The 22539-nt window shown below is 53.2% G+C and overlaps 6 protein-coding genes across 6 annotated transcripts; 5 read left to right on the top strand and 1 right to left on the bottom strand.

Moving 5' to 3' along the window:
• The first annotated feature begins 5549 nt into the window (after positions 1-5549).
• BDZ83DRAFT_455554 (uncharacterized protein) lies at positions 5550-7213 on the top strand. Its single transcript, XM_060503186.1, has 3 exons — positions 5550-5590; positions 5655-6126; positions 6182-7213. Exons 2-3 carry the CDS (start codon positions 5808-5810, stop codon positions 6895-6897), a joined length of 1035 nt encoding a protein of 344 aa, XP_060361771.1. The 5' UTR covers positions 5550-5590; positions 5655-5807; the 3' UTR covers positions 6898-7213.
• Positions 7214-8129: 916 nt separating this feature from the next.
• On the top strand, positions 8130-10117 carry BDZ83DRAFT_455511 (uncharacterized protein). The gene is made up of 3 exons (XM_060503184.1): positions 8130-8792; positions 8868-9402; positions 9469-10117. Exons 1-3 carry the CDS (start codon positions 8391-8393, stop codon positions 9834-9836), a joined length of 1305 nt encoding a protein of 434 aa, XP_060361770.1. The 5' UTR covers positions 8130-8390; the 3' UTR covers positions 9837-10117.
• A 1978-nt stretch (positions 10118-12095) lies between these two features.
• BDZ83DRAFT_721932 (glycosyl hydrolase-like protein family 88) lies at positions 12096-13305 on the top strand (the record flags this gene model as incomplete). Its single annotated transcript, XM_060512422.1, has 2 exons — positions 12096-13154; positions 13216-13305. 2 exons carry the CDS (start codon positions 12096-12098, stop codon positions 13303-13305), a joined length of 1149 nt encoding a protein of 382 aa, XP_060361769.1.
• A 168-nt stretch (positions 13306-13473) lies between these two features.
• Positions 13474-15165, bottom strand: BDZ83DRAFT_584667 (MFS multidrug transporter; the record flags this gene model as incomplete). The annotated part of the gene is made up of 4 exons (XM_060505781.1): positions 13474-14658; positions 14738-14852; positions 14917-14979; positions 15053-15165. 4 exons carry the CDS (start codon positions 15163-15165, stop codon positions 13474-13476), a joined length of 1476 nt encoding a protein of 491 aa, XP_060361768.1.
• A 252-nt stretch (positions 15166-15417) lies between these two features.
• BDZ83DRAFT_455455 (uncharacterized protein) lies at positions 15418-17658 on the top strand. Its single transcript, XM_060503183.1, has 3 exons — positions 15418-15985; positions 16036-16503; positions 16558-17658. Exons 1-3 carry the CDS (start codon positions 15476-15478, stop codon positions 17635-17637), a joined length of 2058 nt encoding a protein of 685 aa, XP_060361767.1. The 5' UTR covers positions 15418-15475; the 3' UTR covers positions 17638-17658.
• Positions 17659-19951: 2293 nt separating this feature from the next.
• Positions 19952-21926, top strand: BDZ83DRAFT_631219 (aminotransferase class-V). The gene is made up of 3 exons (XM_060508893.1): positions 19952-19973; positions 20025-20098; positions 20175-21926. Exon 3 carries the CDS (start codon positions 20371-20373, stop codon positions 21883-21885), a length of 1515 nt encoding a protein of 504 aa, XP_060361766.1. The 5' UTR covers positions 19952-19973; positions 20025-20098; positions 20175-20370; the 3' UTR covers positions 21886-21926.
• The last annotated feature ends 613 nt before the right edge of the window (positions 21927-22539 follow it).

Here is a 22539-nt window from a genome sequence, read left to right as displayed (position 1 = left end):
AAGTCGTTCAAGGGTCGTATCGTGGTTCGGGGGACCCAAGCGGTATGTTCCTGGTTATTCCCTCTGTGATGGTGGTGTATCAGATCAGGGCGGCGGATGGCGGGTTCAACGGCAGACTACTGCTGCTTTGGGCAGACGGACAGACAGATGAATCAAGGGAGGAATTGGCAGATGGCGGGAAGGGGGAGGAGGTGAGAAGGATAAAAAAAAAGTCATGAGAGACACCAAACGGCCCCGACTACCTACGCTGGGCTACGTTAAGATGTGAAGAATTTCCTGGCATGAGCGACTACGAACAATGAATATCGAGCATTGGGACGCGCAGCCGTGGTGCATTGAGCAGTAAGGTACATACCACAAGCCCAGACCAACGGAAAGCAAGAGCCCCTGAAGCACACAGCAGGGACAGCCAGGAAAGGGAAGGCACTTCCCACTTGTTGTGTGCGTGCTACACAAAAGAATGTGCCTGAGCCTTGCTGTGAGTGGCTGGTGAAGAGGATTGGGGAGAATTGACTTGGGCTGGGCTGAGGCTGGGCTGCAGTCTCATTGGCCAGATGAGCCTCGAAGAGCACGAGGTGTGGTGGGTCTGTCAGGGTGTGCACGGATCATTCATCAATCAAGAGGGATTTGGAACAGGGGAGGAACGACCGTGGAATCAGGAAGGAATGCAATGAAATAATCCGAGGCTGCACATACACCGCAGTACACTCGTATGAATAGAGTCATCACTTTAGTAGTGTATATACGTTGCTCAAGTATTCGCAAGATTACTAGTCACTACAAAGTGGCATGAATTGATGCAAATACCAAATTCATCTTCGAGACAAGCACGGAAAGTCCGATGTGTTCTCATTGTCGCGACCCAAACTAGGGGCACAAAACATGTTTCATTTCATTCAATGACATGACGTCCCCATGCGACCCCATCGGGACCATCCCGCAAGACCACCTCGCGTGTTTGCCTTCAATAGAGCCAAGACCAAGAATCATTAGACAAAGACCAGACCGGAAGAAGAGGATTGCGATCGCTGCGACTGGGGTTCCCATCGAGTCAAGAGCGGAGGCTCAGCGGCTCGATTGGAATCTCTTTTTGGAAGCAACTGTCATTTTAATTCTATGCAAAGCATTCCAATCACAAGCAGGGCAAGTCCCATCTCGTCTCAAACCGGTTCGAGCAGAAGCGACACCCGAACGCCTGATAGACTCCCGTCGTTCAGTTAACTCAATCTGCCCAACCTTTATGCTACAATTGACGCAGCCTCCAGGTCTTGGACCCTGGACCCTATTTAAACCTCAGCTGAGGGTGGAAAAGAAAACAACAACATGAGCACAGACAAAGACCGAGAGACATATGATCGCATGGTCTCATTCTGCCACTCTGTTCTGCCGCCTGCGTCCCTTATCGAGCAGCCATGCCATGATTAGGTACAGTAGTAGGGGCAGTAGTAAGATAGTCAGTGCATACGTGTACCTTTACATGTGACCGCTGCAGCCCTCAACGCCCGTCCGTTGTCCCGGGCAGCAGCTACCACTTCATCTCATCACGCTTGGCTGATAATCAACGCCGAGAACATAACGGCGTTGCCTCTCTTTCCCTTTCTCTTTCGATTTCTTTCAGGACCTTAGCTGACGGGTTTTCCAGAGACCGGCCGAGCGTTTGTTGTGCCCGCCCGTCGACTCGGTCGTGGCTTGCGATGCAATGCATTTCATTATCTCTTGCCCCGTTTGGGAAGATGCCAGTCCACGACTCGAGGTTAGTGGCGCAGGAACGTTCCTCTCATGTATCTATCATAGGTAAGATACATGCACTGGTACAAGATCGCGAAAGTATTTCTCCTCTGCTTTCCCAAACTATCAAACAGGTGGATCCATCCAATTATCGAAAAAAGCTTGTGGTTGGTCGCGGCCGAGCCAGTTTCTAGTCCGGGCGTCGACTTGCGTCTGGCCTAGACCCAAAGAATTCTGGTTCTCAGCTTTTTGTGCGTGTCTTGGTATACGTACCGCATCTGAAGTCCCCGGGAGCCCCTCCTTCCCGCAACCAACTCCATCGTCTTTCCTCTTGGGTTGGGAAGGTATTGTGGCCTCGACCATGTCCCTCCTGCCTTCGACCGCAGGTTGGTTCCTGCATTTCATGCCGTCCGCGAACTGCAGGTGCCTGCCCTGGCCACACCCGCGCCTTACTTTGTCATCAGATGAACACCACGCAACGCACCTCTTGAGGTTCCTCGCCTTAGGTAATTAATCAAGTGCCTCATGCATCGTGAAGGGGATTTCCCTCTTCCATCAAAAGCTTCAACTTCAGCCTCTTGTGCTTGTCAGACTTGATTTTCATTGCGGCATTGCCCCGTCTGGCTCATGCCCCCACGCCTTGGCCCCCAAGTGTCATCTCGCACGCGCCAGCGCAAAGTGTATGCGTCTCCATTGACCACTCATTTTGAGACACCGACATCTTCGAGAGTTCCATCCACAAGTCCTACCCAACGACTGACCATAGTGTCACGCTCGGGCCTTCTCAGATACACCAGGCGCATCTGATTGTGTTCTAAGGAGTAGAGGCATGCAAGCACTTTGTGCGTTCTTCAGAGTTGTCTCTTTTGCTGTCAGGAGGAAGCATCTTCTCCATCTCATTCTTCAGCAGCACTGATGCCCAAACAGGTGTCATCTTTCGTTCTCTCCGCGGACACTATGCGCCTCGGCGGTGCCGAATATTCTCCAAGTCCACATCAACTCTTTACTCAATAGACATGCCCTGGGAGTCTACGCACAACACAGCAATCGATGCTAGAATTCTCTTCGACCCCCGCGCAAGATCCAGAGGCGTTCAAAGCGCAGGCATCCTGGGGACTTCTGATATCGTCGCGCTATTGATAACACGGACGAAAGCCACGACGTCTGCCGCCGATAGCCCCGGATGTGGCTGAAAAGCTGGAGCGTTCAGGCCTTCCGCCCGGAGCGCCGAAATGAGACAGATTCCGGACCCACCCTACCATCACCCATCGAGATCAAGACTAGAGCCTCTACTCCCTTCTGGACCATGCTAATCATTATTTCTGGCGGCTCTCGGACACTTCCCGCTCAACTAAGATGTACATGCATCGCATCAACCGAGGCTACACCAATAGTCATCATCGTTCTCATGATGGACCGTTTTCCATCAACATGAGAGCATGGGGACGGCATTTCCGATCACCCGGCGAACTCAAGTGCGATTGCTATCAGTCGATGCTTCTCGAGCCACTCTCGGCTCGAGCCGAACACGTGGCGCTGACGATGCCGGAAATTTGTGTCTCGGTATGATATCCCTGGGCCAGTCTTCTTCAACAGATCTACACGAGGATGTTGCACCATCGACTGCTCCAACCATTCTAACTATACCAAGACCGGCATCACAATGCTGCCCACTAACATATGAGTGATCAGAGATCTCAAGGGATTTCCTGGGAGTGCCATCTCGAGCCACATAGTGTCTATGCCGCGCGTTCAGTCGATCACTAGCTCCTCCGACTCTCATCCTCGACATCATCGAAGCCGGTGGACCTATTTTCTTGCCCCATGCGAACTTATTGACTACATGATCTGGCCAAGAGGGTGAAGAGTCGGCAAGCGGATCCCATGTTCAAATTGAAAACTCTGGTCTTCAGATGATCCAACTGAAGATTGTTCTAAGTATCTGCCTGCGTGACGAATTCGAACCGTTTACACAGCCTGAGTCGGTCATCTTGGGCTAACATCTGTATCTGTCCACCGCTTTACAAGAGTCGAGCCTTCCGGACGGGTATGTCAAACAAGACGCTCTTCTGACATTCTGCACCGCTGTGTTATGGATCACTTCCACCCCTATGTCGACAAATCAGGGATAACATGAAATTGCATCGATCATTGTCCCTGGAGTCCAGTCAATGGTCCCATGATAGTCTCATCAACATACATCCGCGAGGTCAGGCTTGTAGCTTTGCGGTGGTTTTCTTCAGGCTTTACAGGCACAGAAAATGGATTTCAGCGGGATCTAGCTCTCGAGGCAAACCACGCGGAACGGTACATAGATCAACTTCACGATACTCAGGCTATATCCCAAGCTCGTGCTCAGCTCGGTACAATGATGTCAACTCAGGAATCACGATACATCTAGGTTGATTGCCTGTCGAGACAGCGGCGCTGGCCAGAAAAGTCAAACACGGAGGTTATGAACTCTCAGACTTGCAGCTATGTATGAGCTCTGGTTCTGATGGAGAGCCATCGATGTGCGAGTTCACGAACGCGTTTCCTCTTCCTCCTCTCAACGCATGGAGATCCATATGGGCTCGATCACGACCGACGCGATTACCCTCATAAGGTTTTAACGATGCTGGCAACGGTCCGGCCGACAAAGAGCATTCTCTCTGATATCGCAAGCTCCTCCACTGTCGTTTAGGTCCATCCATCCAGGTTGCAGCGATAATACCCGCTACCGGACTGTCGTCGTCTTGGGCATCAAACATGTACTACGGAGTGGTGGTGCTCGAAATGGAAGTTCATTGTCTCAGCCGACGAGCTGACAATGGAGAGTTCCCTAGCCAAGGACGCATAGGCCATCGTGCGAGACAGACGCTCTGCTGATGATCGATTCTTCTCCAGGTGGTCCTATGAGGCCGCAATGTTTGCCTCAATGGATACGTGCGACGTGAGGGACTACTGGACCAGCCAGAGCGGAAACCTCATGGTTACTCCAACAAACTGCCCAGGACAAACACAAGGAAGAGGCAGCCCAACTATCGACGAATCGCGCAACATATCTATGCTTGCGCTATTAGTCAACTTCTCTGGCGCTGATGAAGAATTATTTCATCAGCATGTCCTAGATCGTCAGACTCTTCGTTGCCGTCGATCCTCACACCTATGAGGGGATGTACGACCTGCTCCACCGTTACTATCAAGCGTCACATGTCAAATGCTGAAGGTTTGGTCATTTCGCATTCCCGTCGCCAGCAGTGCTGTTCATTGGTGTTATGCGGCGCTGGTTCATCTACAGCATGTTTAGTCCGCATTGCTTCAGCACACCTCCAGCAATGAAGCGCCAAAGAAGTCGTTCGGATGCTGCTCTGCACAAGTGGCACATGTTCTGAGTCCTCGGCCGGACGGCGTCGGCATAGAAATCTTTTTACGCAAGTCGGCGCCGAGGAGCGGAGGTTTTAGTTGCCGATGCCGGGTCAACATTTGTTGAGGGTTAAATAATCCGGAGGGAGCGGAACGGAGCGGGCAAGCTTTCCGACCTCCTAGAGTTCCTGAACGGGTATAGCTGAATGGCAAGTGCCCGCAAGAGCCGGCCGGGATTGGGCATTTCGCCGACGGTCCAACAGTCGAAATTTCAAACACCATGCTGGCTTGCTGGTGCTTCGGTACCAGCTTAGGAGGTGTCGCGAACTATGGACTTCGGTAGCATCCGGCGACGATCTGCAGGGCTGAACGAGTATCCGTACGGGATAGAAGGAATACGCGGGATGGCCGGGTTCATCGCATAAACGCGGAAATGACGAGGCAACATGAACGCACCCAATCCGGACTAGGTGAAGTCGCCGAACGACGTTGGCTGATGTTTGCACCGAGACTTGGGGTAAGTTGAATAACGTTTTGCTCGGGGAGACTGATAAACGCCATCATTGGCGTCGAGTGCTCAGATATCACGAAAAGCCCCGGCTAGAGATATCCGCCTTAGTTCAAAGAAGCTTTGCTAGGCGAACAAGGTCAGCAGAGGCACTACGACCTTATCAACCATCACAAAGCTTTTTCGCTTCCCTTGTCAGTCTCGCTAGGAAATCGCCGAGCAAAGGATGGCCGGACCACGGGGTCGGCGATGGCGGATTGTGATGATGTATGCCAAGACAATTTGTCGAGCTCGCATTGAAGGGCGGGTGCGCCGGCCCCTCCCATCATCAATGAAGCCACCCTCCTGCAGAAGCATGCCACCGACCATTGAAATTAGAGTCGGGTTGTCGAGAATTTTCATCACTGATCTAAGGCAGGCACAGCATGGCGGCGGCATCTCTTTGGACGCCGACACCCCGTTCGAAGCGTGGGAAGCGTGGGGGAGGACGATTGGGATTCGGCCAACAGTTTTGTGTCACCCATCCACCGCTGTTGAGTCCATTTGTGATCTGCCAGCTAGCCTCTCCAGCTCTCGACGGTGCTGACGACTTGGTGGCAGCATGCAAAAGAGGTCTTTATGTTAGGTGCGGAGAAAGACGAAAAGACATACGCAACCTGCAAATTCAGCCATGGTCGAGGTCGCGTGTTTGTCAGATGAGTGCGGTAATGAACGCCTCCCAAGAATACCTAGGGACTGGAAACCCCAACACGCAAGCCCCTGAGGAGGGAGGGTCATCATCCATAGGAGCGGAGCGGAATTCTAGCGGCGGCACGCAGCAGAAGAGCCAATTTCCATGGCAAGGGGGATCTCCACGGAGTAATCGACAAATTGTGCGACCTCTGCGCTGGGTTTTTGTCTTTCTTTTCCCGCCGTTGAACACGAGGGAGGAAAATGCCTGCAAGCGGTGGGCTGTGAACGGACCCGTCTCCACGAACTCAAGAAGGACAAGACGGTTCTGTCGGATGTCGCGGATGCAGACCGCTCCACCATGTTGCCCGATCCCCTGTCTGATTGGTCGGCTGTCAGCTTACGGTGTCGTGTGCCTCGTCGCATGCCCTCCGTCATCTTCGATCCCTCCGACGCCCACCTTCCCTCTAGCGGACGCGCGCCTGATTGATAACAGAGCCGCGTTCCCTAAGCGGACGTCGGAGCACATGTTCCCCCTGAAGGGAGTACTAAGTACGCAGTCAAGGCAAAGCCGCAAAGGCATGAAGCCGCAGCGAACCTCCAGAGAAGCTGGAGGGCACGGAAGGGGGAAACAAGGGAGAGTATGAGGGAACGGACCTGAGCTTCGAAGCATGACGGAATAATTGAAGCGCAGGAAGAAAGAGACTTTGTTTCGTGGTTGGACGTGCTTGACAGAACAAACTACCTACGTCAGGTAGCCAAGCTCGGAACATGCAGAGCTAAGAGCATAACCGCACCGCAACGGTGAGCTGCCAACAACTTGGAGGGAGCACGCGACATTTCGTCTGTTGTCTTCTCTCTCACTCTGCTGCTCCCTACTGAGTCTACAGTCCTCGCTCTTGTCTCATCCCAAGCCGTTGGCGACCGACAACACACCCAAGCTAGAGTCTGAAAGGACGTTCTCTGGGTGCGAATTGAATTCCCGGGTGCGCCCACACACCAATCAAGCCAAGCAAAAGCTCTCATCTCACACAGGGCGACAGAAAGACGCAGCACACAAAAGGAAGATGTAACCCTTGGCGCCCGCGGCACTTGGCGGGCGATTCGTCCACGTCAGGGATCCCAGCCCGTCCGCCCAACAGCCCACAACCCGCTATTGGCTACAGATCGGAATTCCGTGTCATGGACAGGGTTGGTCACGGGCAGCAGAGCCTTTCCCACCATCCACAATCCACTTGGGGCCATTGCGAGAGGGACCAGGGTGGGTTCGAATTCGACCTCAGGTGCGCGGCTTGAGCTTGAGTTCCTCACTTTCCTCCCCAGCACCTCGGAGCCATGCGGAGCCCGCTGATGTGGACTGTGGCGGGTGGTGGGAGTGCGAACTTTGCGAGGAAGGACGAGGAGGGCGAAGACAGCCTAGGAGGATGCGCAATGCATGGCATGGGCTGCTGGATTCGCTACCTTACCTTTACGCAAAGTGCAAAGGCCACCAACCCGGTAAATCTGTATACGGTCGGTCAAGGTCCAGCTTGGTGGGTTGTGCCGAGCCTGGGCTTTCTGCTCAAAGTGTGCCGAAAGTCCATGTTCTATTACGGTATTATTAACAGATCCATCTGATCCATGCTGCGTGATGAACGTCGCTACCTCGAGCTCCCCCGTTTGTTGTTGATTACCTTTCGACATTCCCGCTCGACAGGTCTACCTTCTTAATCTTGACTACTACACCTCTTCTCACTTATCCATACTCCGTACACTACTCACTTTAAATCTCCATCAGGAAATCCCCAGTAGTTCAGGAGACATTCAAATTGCCCCATTTGACACGGACAATCTTAAACTCACATCCCCGACCTTCCGGTCGCCTCTCTCATTGGACCTTGGCCCAGCACACACCGGTGAACTGAGACTGTCAGATCCATCCCACCCGCACGCATCCAGCCTTCGGGACCTGTGGCCCTTGCCGAACCTCCCGCGCCCTCAAATACCACACGGCAGCAGTCACAACTGGAGTAGCCAAGTTTCTCCAGTCTCCTCATACCTCTCTCACTAATCGCCGTCTCCATCGTCGGCTGTTTATTCCGTCATCAGTCAGTCAGTCACCAGTCACACAAGGAAAGAAAAGAAAGATACAAAAGGAAATATGGGTATCGGTGCCGTGGCAGAGCCCTTGGTGGTCATCACCCTTTTGTTTGGAGGAACGTGGTTCAACCGCAATATTGGCGACACCAACGCCTACGACAACCTGGGATGGAAGGGAGCCGGCCTCGACGATGCCGAGCACAAGCGATCCGACGAGCGCCGTTCCGGCAACTCGACTCCGGACTCTGAAGAGTCTCTCCTCTCTCTCGGTGCCTGGAGCTCATCATCAACACTGACACCGCAAGAAGAGCCGCCGCGACGCTCTCGTAGGATCAAGTTCTTTGGATACCAGCGCATCGTCACGACACCAAACACCAGAGTATACAAGGACAGACTTCTCAGCCGAGTCCTCCGCAAGTTCCCCTTCTTGGTCGAGGCATGGTACTGGGCCCTGATTTACTGGGTAAGTGGAAAACTCCTAATGCCGTCTTCCCGGCAATTACGTCTGGCCTTTTCTGCTAACACAATCAAACTTTAGGTGTACCAAGTCGGCCGCGCCTTCACCGCGCTCACCCTCAACGAGGGAACCGTCGACGTGGCGCGCAAGCATGCGCTCCAGCTCATTCACCTGGAGCAGCGCCTCCACGTCTTCATCGAGGTCCCCGTCCAGCAGTACTTTTTGCAAATGCCCACGGTGATGCACTGGATCAACCGCATCTACTCCTTCATCCACATCCCGGGCACCATCCTCTTCCTCGTCATCCTCTACTTTATCACCACCACCCGCAAGCGCCGCGCCGTCTCCGCCAAGCTCGGCGGCAACGAGAACATTCGCTGGAACTCGGCCGGCCCCGCTCTGTACGAGGCCCGCCGCCGCACCATGGCCACCTGCAACCTGCTCGCCTTTGTCGTCTTCACACTCTGGCCCTGCATGCCTCCCCGTCTCTTGAGCGATCCCAACTACAACGGCCCCGATGCCGGCGAGGCCAAGAGCTTCGGCTTCGTGGATACCGTGCATAGCTCTACCGGCGAGAGCAGCGTTTGGACGACGAACAAATTTTGCAACCAGTATGGTGAGTTTTGAACACCCAATCCATTTTGCAGCCCTTACATTGGATCTCTTACTAACAGGAGAACAGCCGCCATGCCCTCCTTGCACTTTGGCTACTCCCTGCTCATCGGCCTCACCGTCGCGACCTTGCCCCTCCCCTCGATCCGCTCGCGGCCCTGGAAGCGCTTCGCCATTGTTGCCGTCGGCATGGCCTACCCGGCCCTGATCCTCACCGCCATCGTCGCGACCGCGAACCACTTTGTCCTCGACGCCGTTGCCGGTGCCATTGTCTGCGGTCTGGCCTGGAACTGCAACGGCGTGCTGCTCAACCTGCTCGTCGTGGAGGACTACTTCCTTCGTCTCTTGCGCATCCACAAGCCCGTCAACTGGACTGATCCCGAGGCGACGATTGATACCAATGAGTGGAAGCCTAGCACGGTTCTTGATGAGATCTGAAAGCTACGAAATTCAATGCCGATCTTTCTCTGTTTTGCAAATGGCGCATTATGCTTTTGATGGGGAAGGGATGGATTAGAAACTCTTTTGTAATGGCTTATGGCTTGGATCATATTCTTCATGCGTTACCTTTTGCATTGAGAGAAAACAGGTCAAGAAAAAGAGGTTTTTGCGGGCATGTGTGTGAATAGTACAAGTCTCGCATGATGTGGCGAGCATTTTGGGTTCAAGTGGCGGAGTTCCGTGGGCTCTTTTCTTTTCTCTCTTTTGTTTAACGCAACAATGCGAAACCGTCCCCGTTCAGACAACGTGGATAACTTGTTGGCTTCGGACGATGTTAGGCTTACGAACACAAGAGCAAGAAAATAAGCTCCATATAATGGCATTATTCGAAGAATACGATGACCAATTGTCCTACGTTTGATGGTGATGGTGCGTCCGGTTCTTCGTTTCCATATCAAGACATTCTGACGGCTGGTTGGCCTGGGCAAAAGCCAAATGCTACATTTGATTACCGAGGTCTTTGCCTTGCCAAGCCGGCAATGGAATGTTTTTAATGTGTTCAAGACGTTTTCCTTTGAGTTGCTCGGTCTTTTTTTTTTTTTGGTCTTGAATGTTTGTCCGCTTTGACAGGCTGGTTCGCACGGATACGACAACCGAGCGAACGTTTACGGTTTAGGACGCTTTTGTTTCCGGGGGGCGGCAAGAACCTTATTTCGCTGTTTGGGGTGCCGATGTCATGCCGGGTTGGGTTTGAACATGTGGCTGGGTTCGAAGTTTCAGTAGTCCGTGTAGGTGGTGGTGGTGTCTTATTCCTCCCGTTCAAACTTGAGACGATGTTCTCCAAAGAAGCCGTTGTGGGAGGCGATTCCCTGCCTTGGGAAGCGAAGTTGCGAGAGGGAATGTTGGATTGATGTAGGAATAAGCAGGTAGTACCAACAAAGTAACCGAGAAAGCCTAAATCAGAAGCTTGGACTGCCCGGTGGTGGATTTGATCGGCTCCTGGTGGAGGAGAGAAGGTCCCAGAGGTCTGGGTGTTGAAATAAGATTCTGGGGGGCATGCAAGGTCAGCATTTTGCAGTTTCCGTGTCCCAGCTGTCCCAGAGGTAAGGGAAGCGACTATGACAGCGGAAAATGACGGTATTCGATTGGCGTTCCCGTTCCTCCGCACCCCAACCGTGCCAGCCTAGCTCTTGGGGGGCTTGTTTTTGGGCGGGAATGATGGCCACAGGGCGGTGCCGTTAGATCCGAGTGTTGCGGCGGGCGGGGCGGACTGGGTGTGGAGTACACGGGACTCCACTACCGCCCGGAGTGTTGGAGTGTACGGAGTGGAGTGGTGGTGAATGGATCCACTCTGGATGCCGCGGGCGCCGGTTGCCGTTGAGAGGAATCGCGATGTTTTGCTTACCCCGCCGCGTCTCCCTTATCTGATCCTCTCCCCGCCTCTACACGGCTCCGGGGATGATTTTAGCTTGCGACCTTTCACTCCGTTTTTGAGCGACCCCCGGAGCCGTGATCGGCTTCGCCGCCCGTCACATGGCGCCGGCCCTCCCCTTAATTAGATGGCCCTGGCCGCTTGGTGACATTCGGAGGCTTGGCGAGCGAGCCGATGCTGGACTTTTGAGGACAGATGCCCCGAGAGTTGTTGCTGACCGGGGCGAGACGCGATCAACCAGAAACGTGACCTAGGCCTTTGCCTCCCCACGCTCTCCCCCGGCTGGAGAACAGCTTCAATGGGGGATGGGGACGACCATCATTGCTCAAAGCAGTCCGTTGCAACGTCGTTATATTTTTCCGCCTTGGCGGTGCATGATGCAGTGCATCATCGAGCTCCCCTCTTCTGCTCCCCCTCGCTAATTCCACCAACAGGTCTTGCGAAATTCCTCCATTGAGAGGTGTTTGGGGGTCCTGACTTCTTGCAACGTCTTCGTCTGTCCAACTAGAGAGCTCAATTGATTGTTGTCGAGGCGCAGTTGCTTGCATGTGCCATGCACTGCGGATGTTTATCGGCGCACCGGAGATTGGGGGACGACTGAAGTCGTCATGAAGGCCTCCAGAATTTGTCCATGGTGCGGTTGTACGTTGCGGACTGCGTTTAAGGATGAGCGATGGGTACGGCGTTACGAAGAGGTATATATGCAAGCAAGTCCATAGTAGTGATTCCAACACATCTGGTCCTCCCATCCAGTGTTATTGGAGACTCACTGCTAGACTCCCTGGGCTTCTTTCAAACTCCTCTCATCCTTTCCAGTACCCAAGATGCGCGCCTCCGCTCCCTTCTTAGCCCTCGCGGGCACCCTCGCCCTAGCTCAGGCCCCCTCCCGCCCCTACTCAACCTGGCTCGCCTCCTCCTTCGTCGCCCGCAAAGCGCCCATCGACGCAGGCTACGGCCCAGCCGTCCTCTACGAAGGCATCGCCCGCGTCGCCGCCGCCGCCTCCAACGCGACTCTCCTTCGCGCCGCCGAGACCGCCGTCTCCTCCCTCGTCTCCGACGCCGGCATCCTCGACGGCTGGGACCCGGAGTGGTACTCCCTCGACGACATCCGCATCGGCAACAACCTCCTCTGGTTCTACCAGCGCAACACTACAGCGGGAGCGAAGTACAAGATCGCGGCGGACGGGCTGCGGCAGCAGCTGAACCGGTGGCCGCGGACGCCCAGCGGTGGGTTCTGGCATCGCGCGCCGATTTACGAGGATCAGATGTGGTTGGATGGTATTTACATGGCCGACTCGTTCTACGCGACGTATGTCTCGCTGTTCGAGAAGGGGAATACCACGGCGTGGGGGGAGATCGCACTGCAGTTTGATCTGATTGAGGAACATACCCGGAACCACACGACCAATCTCCTCGTGCACGGGTACGACGAGGCAAAGGACGCCGTCTGGGCGGACCCCGTGACAGGAGCGAGCCCGTTGGTGTGGAACCGGGCCGTCGGGTGGTACTTCATGGCGCTCATTGATACGCTGCAGGTCTATCCCAAGAACCTGCCGGGATACGCGCGGCTGCAAAAGTACTTTGTCACCCTCGCGGACGGGCTGGCGAGGAGCCAGGATGCGTCGGGAGGGTGGTGGCTCATCATGAACGAGGGGTACCAGACGCGCAAGGGCAACTACCTCGAGTCGAGCGCCGCGGCCATGTTTGCGTACGGTCTGCTGCGCGGTGTCCGAGATGGGTTCTTAGAGGCCAAGTACAAGGACGTCGGGCTCAAGGCGTACAAGGCGCTTGTGAGGGACTTCATCCGGGATGATAAGAATGGGCTCATCAGCTTCACGGGCACGGTACAAGTTGGAAGTTTGAATTCGAACGCGAGTTTCGAGGTAAGTTGTTAATTCCCCCGAGATGCCTCGTAAGGATTGCTTTGCTAACGGGAGTTTCTAGTACTACACCAGCATCCCGATTGTCGAGAACGATCACCGTGGTAGCGGGTCTTTCATGTTTGCCGCGATTGAGGCCGAGCTGGCTAAGTAAACATTGGAATAAGAAAGGATCTATGCTTAGACCTGAGCCCTAGAACAGAAATAAAGCTTCCTTGTTTGGCGTTGCAGATCCAAGCTGGTTTCGTGTCAATGCCCCTGCCTGACAGTAAAGATCTGACTCACAACAAAACTTTGTGCAGCGAGAGGCCACCGTGACTATCTACGCCCTGTTCAGAGGGTTCCTCTCTCTAAGCTTTTGCCCATATCTATATAACAGAAGAGGGATCGGGACCATGGCCAAACTAACAAAACCGAGCACCGAACTGCCCCATCCTAGGCCAAGGTTCCTGTACAGACTAGGCCCAACCAGAGGGAGAAATCCACCTATAAGACAGCGAGCCGATACAACGCAAGCATACGAAGAGGATGCATAGGGCCCAGAGGCGTCAATCAAGTAAGCCTGAGAAGACGCGTTGATCCCAACCTGAGCAAATCCAAACGGCGCCAAACTGATCAAGGGGACGGTCCAATGCGCCCTCGCGTACGTCGACCAGCCATACCAGAAGAACGTGACGGGGATGAACAGGGCTGGAATGAAGGCGGTGACTAGTCTCATCTCTGGCTCATACACGCCGCTATTCTTCTTTGCGAGGAGTGCGGCGATGAGGTCTGAGGTTTTGGCGAAGAGGAGGAGACCGATTAGACTTCCGAAGCCGAGGCCTATGTAGGCAAGTCCGGCTGTCTCGAGGGGCCAGCCGTAGACTTCTTGGAAGAAGGAGGATGTGGATGTGAGGAGGATGTAGAGGAGAGCGGAGATGAAGCCCGTCATGATGCAAAAGACCGGCACGAGGGGTGAGCGGAATAGCATCGTCCAGGGGCGTTGAAGTGCTTGTCCAAGTGTTTGGGTTTTCTTCTTGGACGATATTCCGACCTGGTTATCATAACAGCTCAGTAAGTCCGTCCTCCCAGTTTCTTTTCCGATCCTCAACGCTTTCTGGCGTAGAATGATATGCGCATTCGTCTCTGGGGTGAGCAGATTCATCAGGATCGTCACGAGGGCAGAGGCAATGAGAAGCGTCCAAAAGATCCAGCGCCACCCTGCGCGTTGCGTGATGATACCTCCAAACAAGGGCCCGAGCACGGGCCCGAATAGAGACCCGGTCGTGATGATTGCGTTTGGGGCGCCGCGCTCGTGGACGTCGTAAAGGTCTGCCAACATGCCTCCCGCGACGGAGAAGCATGCTGAGGCGCCGAAGCCTGAAATTGTGCGGAAGGCGAGGAGACTTCCGATGTTGGGGGACAGGGCGCTGCCGACGTGGGTGAGGGTGTAGAAGATGTTGGCGTAGTAGAATACTGCGCGTCGACCGTAAAATTCGCTGAGCGGTGATAGAAGAAGAGGTCCGACCTTGAGGAAGGGTTGATGAGCACGTGTACAATGTTTGATTTGCAAAGTGATGCCTAGCAAAGGAAATTGCTTTACTTACAAGGTAGCCAAAGACGTAAATAGTTGTAACCATTGAAGACACTGTAGATGAATCATTGTGAAACTCAGAGTCAATACTCGAAGCAGCTGGCGCAATGATTGAAGATGTCAAGAAACTACCAAAGGCACAGCGTCAGTCCTTTGTTTTATCCGCTTCAGCATCTAGGCTGAGCTCCGAACCTAAGCACTATCATGCAGCTAAGCAGGGCCAGAATGGTAGATTTCTTCGTCGACGGGAAGTTTCTGTAACATATGAGCATACTCTAGACTTAGAACAGGACACAGGGCGTCCGACATGTTGCCATGTAGTTCTCACCTTGGGTTCTGGGTGTCATGCTGGTCATCCCATGCCACCACCCCCCTGTCGAGATCAGACACAGGGTCGGACTCGGCAAGATCGTTGGGCGAATTGGTATCAACAACACCCATTGTATAAATTGGAGGTAGAGTGTGCTTGAACAGATAATAATAGAGGCTTAAAGGTCAAGTACATTCTTAATTCTCAACATTCCCTTGAAATACTCGACTTCGTCACTTAGACTATAGTAGGTTCACCCGATCGGCCGATCGGCCAAAATGGGGCACACGGGGAAACCTCGGGAGGCGCACCGAGACTCAAACGCTATCATCATCTTTCCGGTCAGTATGACTCTAGCTCATAATTCGATTTAGCAAATTCATCTTACCGACTACAAGCTCTCTTCACACCATTGCCTGGATCCATTGGAACGAACCTGCGATGAGTGACCAAAGACGTCTAGGACCACGAGACCGTCCTTCTTGCAAGCCCTGTCGCGATCGCAAGGTTCGCTGCAATCGGGGCCTCCCTTGCTCGCAGTGCACCCGCTTACAGCTCTCGTGTGTGTTCGAGGCTAGAACGAGAAGGGCCCCCGTAAATGCTCGATCGGTCAAGTCTTCTTCGCCATGCGATCCGAACGTGCCATCATTTTGCGAAACTCCTGCAAATCATCAAGCAAATGAGTCATCGTCACAACTCCCGCCAGGGCAAATTATACAACCGACGAACCAGGAAGTTCTTGACCGACTTGCCCGAGTTGAAGGCCTCTTATCCCATCTCGTTTCCTCTGTTCGCGACGGAGCCCCAGTGGGAGACTCAGGTGGACAGAGCAAGCCTGAGACGGACCACGTCCGGGCCCCACCGATCCTGCCATCACAAGAAGTTCTTGTTGGAGATGGCGAGAGAGGAAACTTTGTAGACGATTCAGTATTTGTCGGATTGTTTCTTGGGGTAATGGCTCCAGCAACTTCTAGTCTAAAGACAATATTGATGTTCCCTAGGACCCGCCTAGACAACGGCCCATAGCCGGCACCAAGACAAGAGATCCTGCTACTAACGCAACAACTCAACATATACCTCCCCACAACGGCATAGCTGCCACCGATATCTTTGGATCAGACCTGGAAATCATATCAGTACCTCCTCACATCCTCACCAGGCTATGGATCATCTATCTGCAAAATGTTGATCCCTTGATGAAAATACTTCACATACCCACGATCCAGCCAGTGATGCTCGGCGTGGCAGCCAAGCCTCAAGGAGCGGACCACACGACTCTCGCTCTGCTTTATGCTACTGCCTTTGCGGCAATCACCAGCATGTCTAGCACCGAGGTCGCAACGCAACTAGGAACCGAGAGGTTGGTTCTCCTGCGCCACTTTATGCGAGAAATAGACGGCGCATTCACGAGCGCTCAGTTCTTACTTTATCCGAACGTGCAGGGCTTGAAGGCTCTAGCAATCTACCTAGTATGATAGTCTTCCTTCACTAATACTCCTTGACTATGCTGATCATACACATAGACTGCGCTAAGAACCTTCGATACCGGCCGAACCATCTGGACACTCACCGGCCTCGCCATCAGAATAGCAGAGTCCCTCGGCGTGCACGAAGACGGCTCCCGTCTCGGCCTGGGTCCCTTCGAGACGGAAATGCGGTGTCGTCTCTGGTGGCATCTCACAGCCCTAGACGCCACGGCGCCCGAAAGCCATGGGTTCAACAACACAATGGCCGACCGCGGCAAAATCTTTCGCTTGCCGCTGAATGTCACCGATACCGAGCTATGGCCCCAGATGGATAAGGCCCCTACCGGAAGAGACGAATGGACCGAAACGACTTTTTCCATCATGAACCTGGACCTCTGCCGCAACCTGCGCCACGCCGTCTCCGCTGTCGGGGCGGCGGACGAGCAGACGAGAGAGGCCAAGATCCAGCAGACGGAGTCGTCCATGGCTCACCGCTGGCTTCGATTCGCACCCAATAATAACGACGTGTGTCGTGCCGCGGAGTCTCTGCTTCGGATATCTGTATCCAAAGCGCGGTTCATCCTGATGCTTCAGGCCTGGCTGTCGGCGCCGATGGAAAATGAGTACAGGTATCGGTACCTACCCCATTCCCTGTTCACCAATGCCATCGAACTGCTCGAGCAAGGATATCTGCTACAATCAGGGAAGCTTTTCCCCGGTTACGCTTGGTTCTACAAGCAGCATCCGCAGCTGTACGCCCTGTTCCTCACGCTCCGTACGCTCGTCGATTCGCCCGAACGAAGGGAGGCGAAGCGCGCTTGGATTGCTGTGGATAACTACATTGTCTGCCTCGCTGATTTTGAGGAAGCGAATGAGCGAAGGGGGAAGAAGAGTTGCGTGTGGGCGGCTATGGGGCCGTTGCGAGATCGGGCGAGGGAGTCGATTCGACAGCGTGAAACCACCGAGGACATGCCAATGACGGTAGCAGCAGCAGCAGCAGCGTCCCCAAAGATGCCTCCTGGGGACAATTTTGGCACTGGGGTATCTCAACCGTGGAATGCAATCGCGCTTGAGCCGCTGGCGTTTGACAATATCCTTACGTGGCATGATTTCTCAGATTTATTTGATGTCATTTGAGATTAAGGCAGAAGCAATCTGACAATCCACTTGCCAACTTTGTTAGGCATATCGAGAGACAAGCCTCTTCTTGATTTGTACATTGAAATCACACACGTCTAGGAAAGAACCTAGAAACCGAATTTCTTCCACTCCAATTTCTCTGGCCATTTTGAGTTTACTTAGCAGGACTAGAAGCAGATAGGGCGGGTCTCCTCGGTCAGAGAACAAGCCCAACCACTCCAGGGTAGGTGGGTTCAGAATTCTTTTTTGAGAGCAAGACCTCGATGTAACCGCGAGTTTCGAATAATAATCCACCCGTGTCCTTGTCTCAGGGATTACCTTCGTAAACCCCATTTAGGGCGGTAACATATTAGGAAGCTTCCAGGCTCCATTCTTGCGCCTAGGATGGGCCATGAAGAACTGACTCAACGCTGATCAGGCACATTGGGCAGCTTGACGAGGCCAACAAATACGTGTGCGTTTCTCTAGTGGTCGACAGTATCTTGTTCATGCTTCTTAACCCTAGCCATTCACCTCGTGGCCAAGCTCGACTGGTGTTAAGCCGAGGTTTGAGAAAGGATACAGGCAGGATGCAGGTGCCTTTCACGGTCTCGATTTCGAACGCTGCGGGCCTACGTTGGGGGTCTTGCCAAGTCATATAGTGCCTTTGGTAAGTTGCCAATGATTCATGATGCTCCGCGAAGAATTGTCTGTTGAGTCCTTCGATTTGGTGAATTGATAGCTGCCTAATCGCGTCCATCTCACAAAGCTTCCCAATGGAGTTAGCAATCAATGAAAGCACGGTAAGCTGTGCCTTGGTAGTACCTTGCCAAGTTGCCACATCTCAAAACTAAATGCGTTGGGCTAAGCGGCTTGCCTTTCCCCTCTCGATAAACATGCATACTTTTAATGAGACAAATTTGCACCCAATCATTTGCCTGCGTCAAGCGATCTTGCACTGGTGCCCACTTCCCATGCAGGCTTTCTCTCAGCTGGCGACGTGGAACGCTGCACATTTTCGTTAGTCGTCTTACACACCATCTTTCGTATTTCCAAGTAAAGAGAGCCGTACATCCTACTTGTGGAGAAAAAACGCGGGTGGATCGACGATAGCGTGGTGGAGACCAGCGATTTGAGTCCGAGAAACAGCTGGTAATGATGCCCCCACAGACTTGCTGGATGACAAGCAAATAAACCTGATGTTCATTTCCATGAAATAAAGAGTTGAGCTTTGAAATTATTCTGCTGGCTGATTGTAAAATAGAGCATGGACGCTCATTGGTTACCAACCTGTTGTCCAGTGCATCGGTCTTTCGCCTATATATGGCTCTCATAGCGAAGTTGTATGCAAGTGCGAGTCTCCAGCCGCATAGTACACCGGCCGTAAAGACACCGCCGCCGCACGTTTCAGTAGTTTTCACGTGAAAACGCGGCCTGTCTTTAACAGCAATACCATGTTTACCAACGGGTGTCTCCGTTCTGTTGGAGCGGCGCCAACGACGATCATGGGCCGCATATGCAGGTCGGACCGGACAGCATGATCGTGACCAGGTCTGAATCACTGGGGTTTTTACCGAATAGATTTATGATAGGCCAAAACGTACGAAGTGCCACTTGGAATACATTGTGCTATGTTCAAGAATATCGAATTTTAGGCATCCCTTCGTAACATGAATATTATCGCCAGTCTTGGATTTCATCCACTTCTTGAGCTCGTCCAAAGTGTCGTTATCAATGTTCTTTCCAAAAGATCTTCCTTCCCACGCGGAGGTGCCGGGATGACATGCACCCAGGAACCGGTTGGTCCAACAGTCCGAGACCGTCAGCAATGGGTAACCCAAAATGGAACATCCCACGACCCAATTTTGTCAGAAATTCCACGTTGTGGGCCACAGCATTCCCCGAAACGCAGGCACAAGGTCTCGCAAAAGGCGAAGGGAGAAAACACGTTGTGCCGTGCCACCCGTCCATCCGTTCTGCACTTCTTTCGCACGGAATGAATGGGCGGTATGGAAGATTCGAAGAAACGCAGTCGTCCGCGTGGCCTGGACCAACTGCAGGCATTCAAGTAGCACAAATGCAACAGTCTGCCCAATGGAACAATGTACAAGAAGAAGAACGGTGTATATATCCCCAAGCACAGTCCACCTTTGTACGCAGTGCGTATTACAGCTTGCTTGTTGCTTCAATATCACCAATTACCACCGCCAGAGAGGCGACGAACAATGAGAGGCCCCTAGAAGCTGCTGCTGCTCCCCTCCCGACGGACATGGAACTCGACGACGGTCTTAGCCGCTTGGGCTGGCCGGCCGAACCCCCGGGTCCACGGCCGATGCAACCCTCCACTGTCTAATGTCTGGCACCCTGGAAGTAATACTAGTGGAGAAGGTTCTCATTCGGATCAGGATGCATACCAAAGAGTCGGTTGTCCAAAATAGTTCGGACGATCGGATAATGATGGGATAATATTATCTGGCAGGTACTACCTACCACTCTTTCCTTCCTTCCTTCCTTCCCGTTAAGTAAAGAAGGGTCTGCCTAATATATACAAACAGAAATTTCTGCCCCGCCGTACCTGCAGTATTCACAACATCTCCAGCCAGACCAGCCCTACCGCACTTATTCCTCTTCCTACCTCCTTGAACCAAATCCTCTTTCCTCCTTGTATCGTCATCGCTTACCCGACCCAATCGAGACTGGACTTCACCCAAACACCAACATTCCGATATTGGGATATCGGAGGTGGCCAGCATGGAGAACATTCTCGACAGCCACCCCGAGTATGTATCGACTTCGCGATTAGATGATCTGCGTGCCACCGAGTATGGCTACCTCGACGAGCAAGACCACGTCTACCTCGACTTCACAGGCGCAGGACTCGCGGCACGATCACAGATTCGAGCGCACGAGACACGACTCCAGCAAACTCTCTGCGGCAACCCGCACTCCATCAACCCGACAAGCCAATCCGCCACTCACCTCGTCGAGCAGGCACGAGCCCGCGTCCTCTCCCATCTCAATGCCTCCCCAGAAGAGTACACAGCAATCTTCACCCCAAACGCAACAGGCGCTGCAAGACTCGTTGCGGAATCATACCCCTTCACGAGGCGAACGAGACTCGTGCTCACGTCCGACAACCACAACTCCGTCAATGGCCTCCGAGAATTCGCACGCCGAAAAAATACACGAACCACTTACGTCCCAGTCCGCGCCCCAGAGCTGAGGATAGACCCGTCTGACCTCATGTCAGCACTAAACCTTCGCAGAGGTGGCTTATTCGGCTCAGCTGCAGCTGCAGCTGCAAAACTAGCTCTGACCCCACGAACCAACAACGACGACACGGTCAACACCAAATCCAAAAAGAGAGGTCTATTTGCGTACCCTGCCCAAAGCAACTTCAGCGGCGTCCGTCATCCGCTGTCATGGATCAGCGTCGCGCAGAAGCAGGGGTATGACGTGCTCCTCGATGCGGCGGCGTACCTGCCGACTTCCAGACTCGATCTGTCCGCAGGATCCGGCGTCCAACCGGAATTTGTCATCGCGAGCTGGTACAAGCTGTTTGGTTACCCGACTGGCGTTGGCTGTCTGATTGTGCGACGCGATGCTCTGGCGAAGCTCGCCACCTCAAGGCCTTGGTTTTCCGGTGGAACCATCACAGCGGCATCGGTTGGGATTCCGTGGCATATTATGGCGCCAGATGAGGCTGCCTTTGAGGATGGAACGGTCAACTTCTTGTCGATACCAGATGTTGCTGTTGGGCTGGACTGGTTGGAAGACATTGGTATGCCGTTGATCGATACCAGGGTCAGGTGCCTCACCGGCTGGTGCCTCGATCGTTTACGGAATCTCGAACACAGTGACGGGTCGCCCATGGTCAGGATATACGGCCCGACGGATATGAAGCTGAGAGGTGGAACGATTTGCTTCAACTTCTTGGACATTGGTGGAAGGGTCGTCGATGAGAGACTGGTTGCCAAAGAAGCATCTGTCGAAAACATATCACTACGAACGGGCTGCTTTTGTAACCCTGGTGCTGGAGAAGCTGCCTTTGGTCTGGACCAGAGGGCTTTGTTACCGCTCACCGACATCCAGAGTGACTCTGTCGACGACTACGTCAGGCTTTTGGCGCCTGTGGGTGCAGTGCGGATCTCCTTCGGGTTCATGACAACGACAAAGGATGTGGATCGATTGATGGACTTTGTAGAAAGAAGATACACCGATAGGCTGACAACAGCTAATGGCCTTCCACCACACGAACACTGTTGAAAATAATTATTACCTAAATAAACCACGTTTTTTTCAATGACAAATTCACTTATTGGTATGCAAACTGTTACTTGGTAAGGTGCAAGTAGTCAAAAGTGGCCCCAGCATATGGATCGGCGCCCAAGTACGGGCCCTCCCGCCTTGCGTGGGCAGATGGATCCGACTGCACTATGACAAAGTCATCTCAAAAGCCTTGCCATGAATGCTGTCGGCTATCTCCTCCTCGGGAGCTGTGCCGTATGATTGAGATATCGAAAGGCAAGCTAGCCAACCTTAGCACCTAAGTTCTCACTATATGATACGAGCTATTAGAGTGCCATACATCAACATATAGCCGCTAAGAGCCTTCCAACTGGTTGATGAATTAGTCTGCTGATTAACACATAAATGATCCTCTTGCAGAATGCCTTCATAGCGCTTAAAGTCTGCAGAACGAACAAGATCTTACAACAGAAGGCCCGATCGTCAGGTTGTTACTGACACACTGATGCTGCCCGATTGGTCGCCACATCGCTGGTGTTCAACAGAACAAACGAAAGTCCGCTGTGTATTAACTCCGCAAATTGAAGAAGCATTTTCCTATTTCGTCCATAGTACAGTACTCGAGCAAGGATGTTGCATGGGTGGGCGTTCCCACGAGACGTTCTCAGCGTT

Source organism: Colletotrichum acutatum (genome assembly GCF_030867785.1).
Source record: "Colletotrichum acutatum strain CBS 112980 chromosome Unknown BDZ83scaffold_91, whole genome shotgun sequence".
Taxonomy (NCBI): Eukaryota; Fungi; Ascomycota; class Sordariomycetes; order Glomerellales; family Glomerellaceae; genus Colletotrichum; species Colletotrichum acutatum.
The sequence above is the reverse complement of the archived record's forward strand: the minus strand, read 5'-3'. Positions and strand labels throughout refer to the sequence as shown.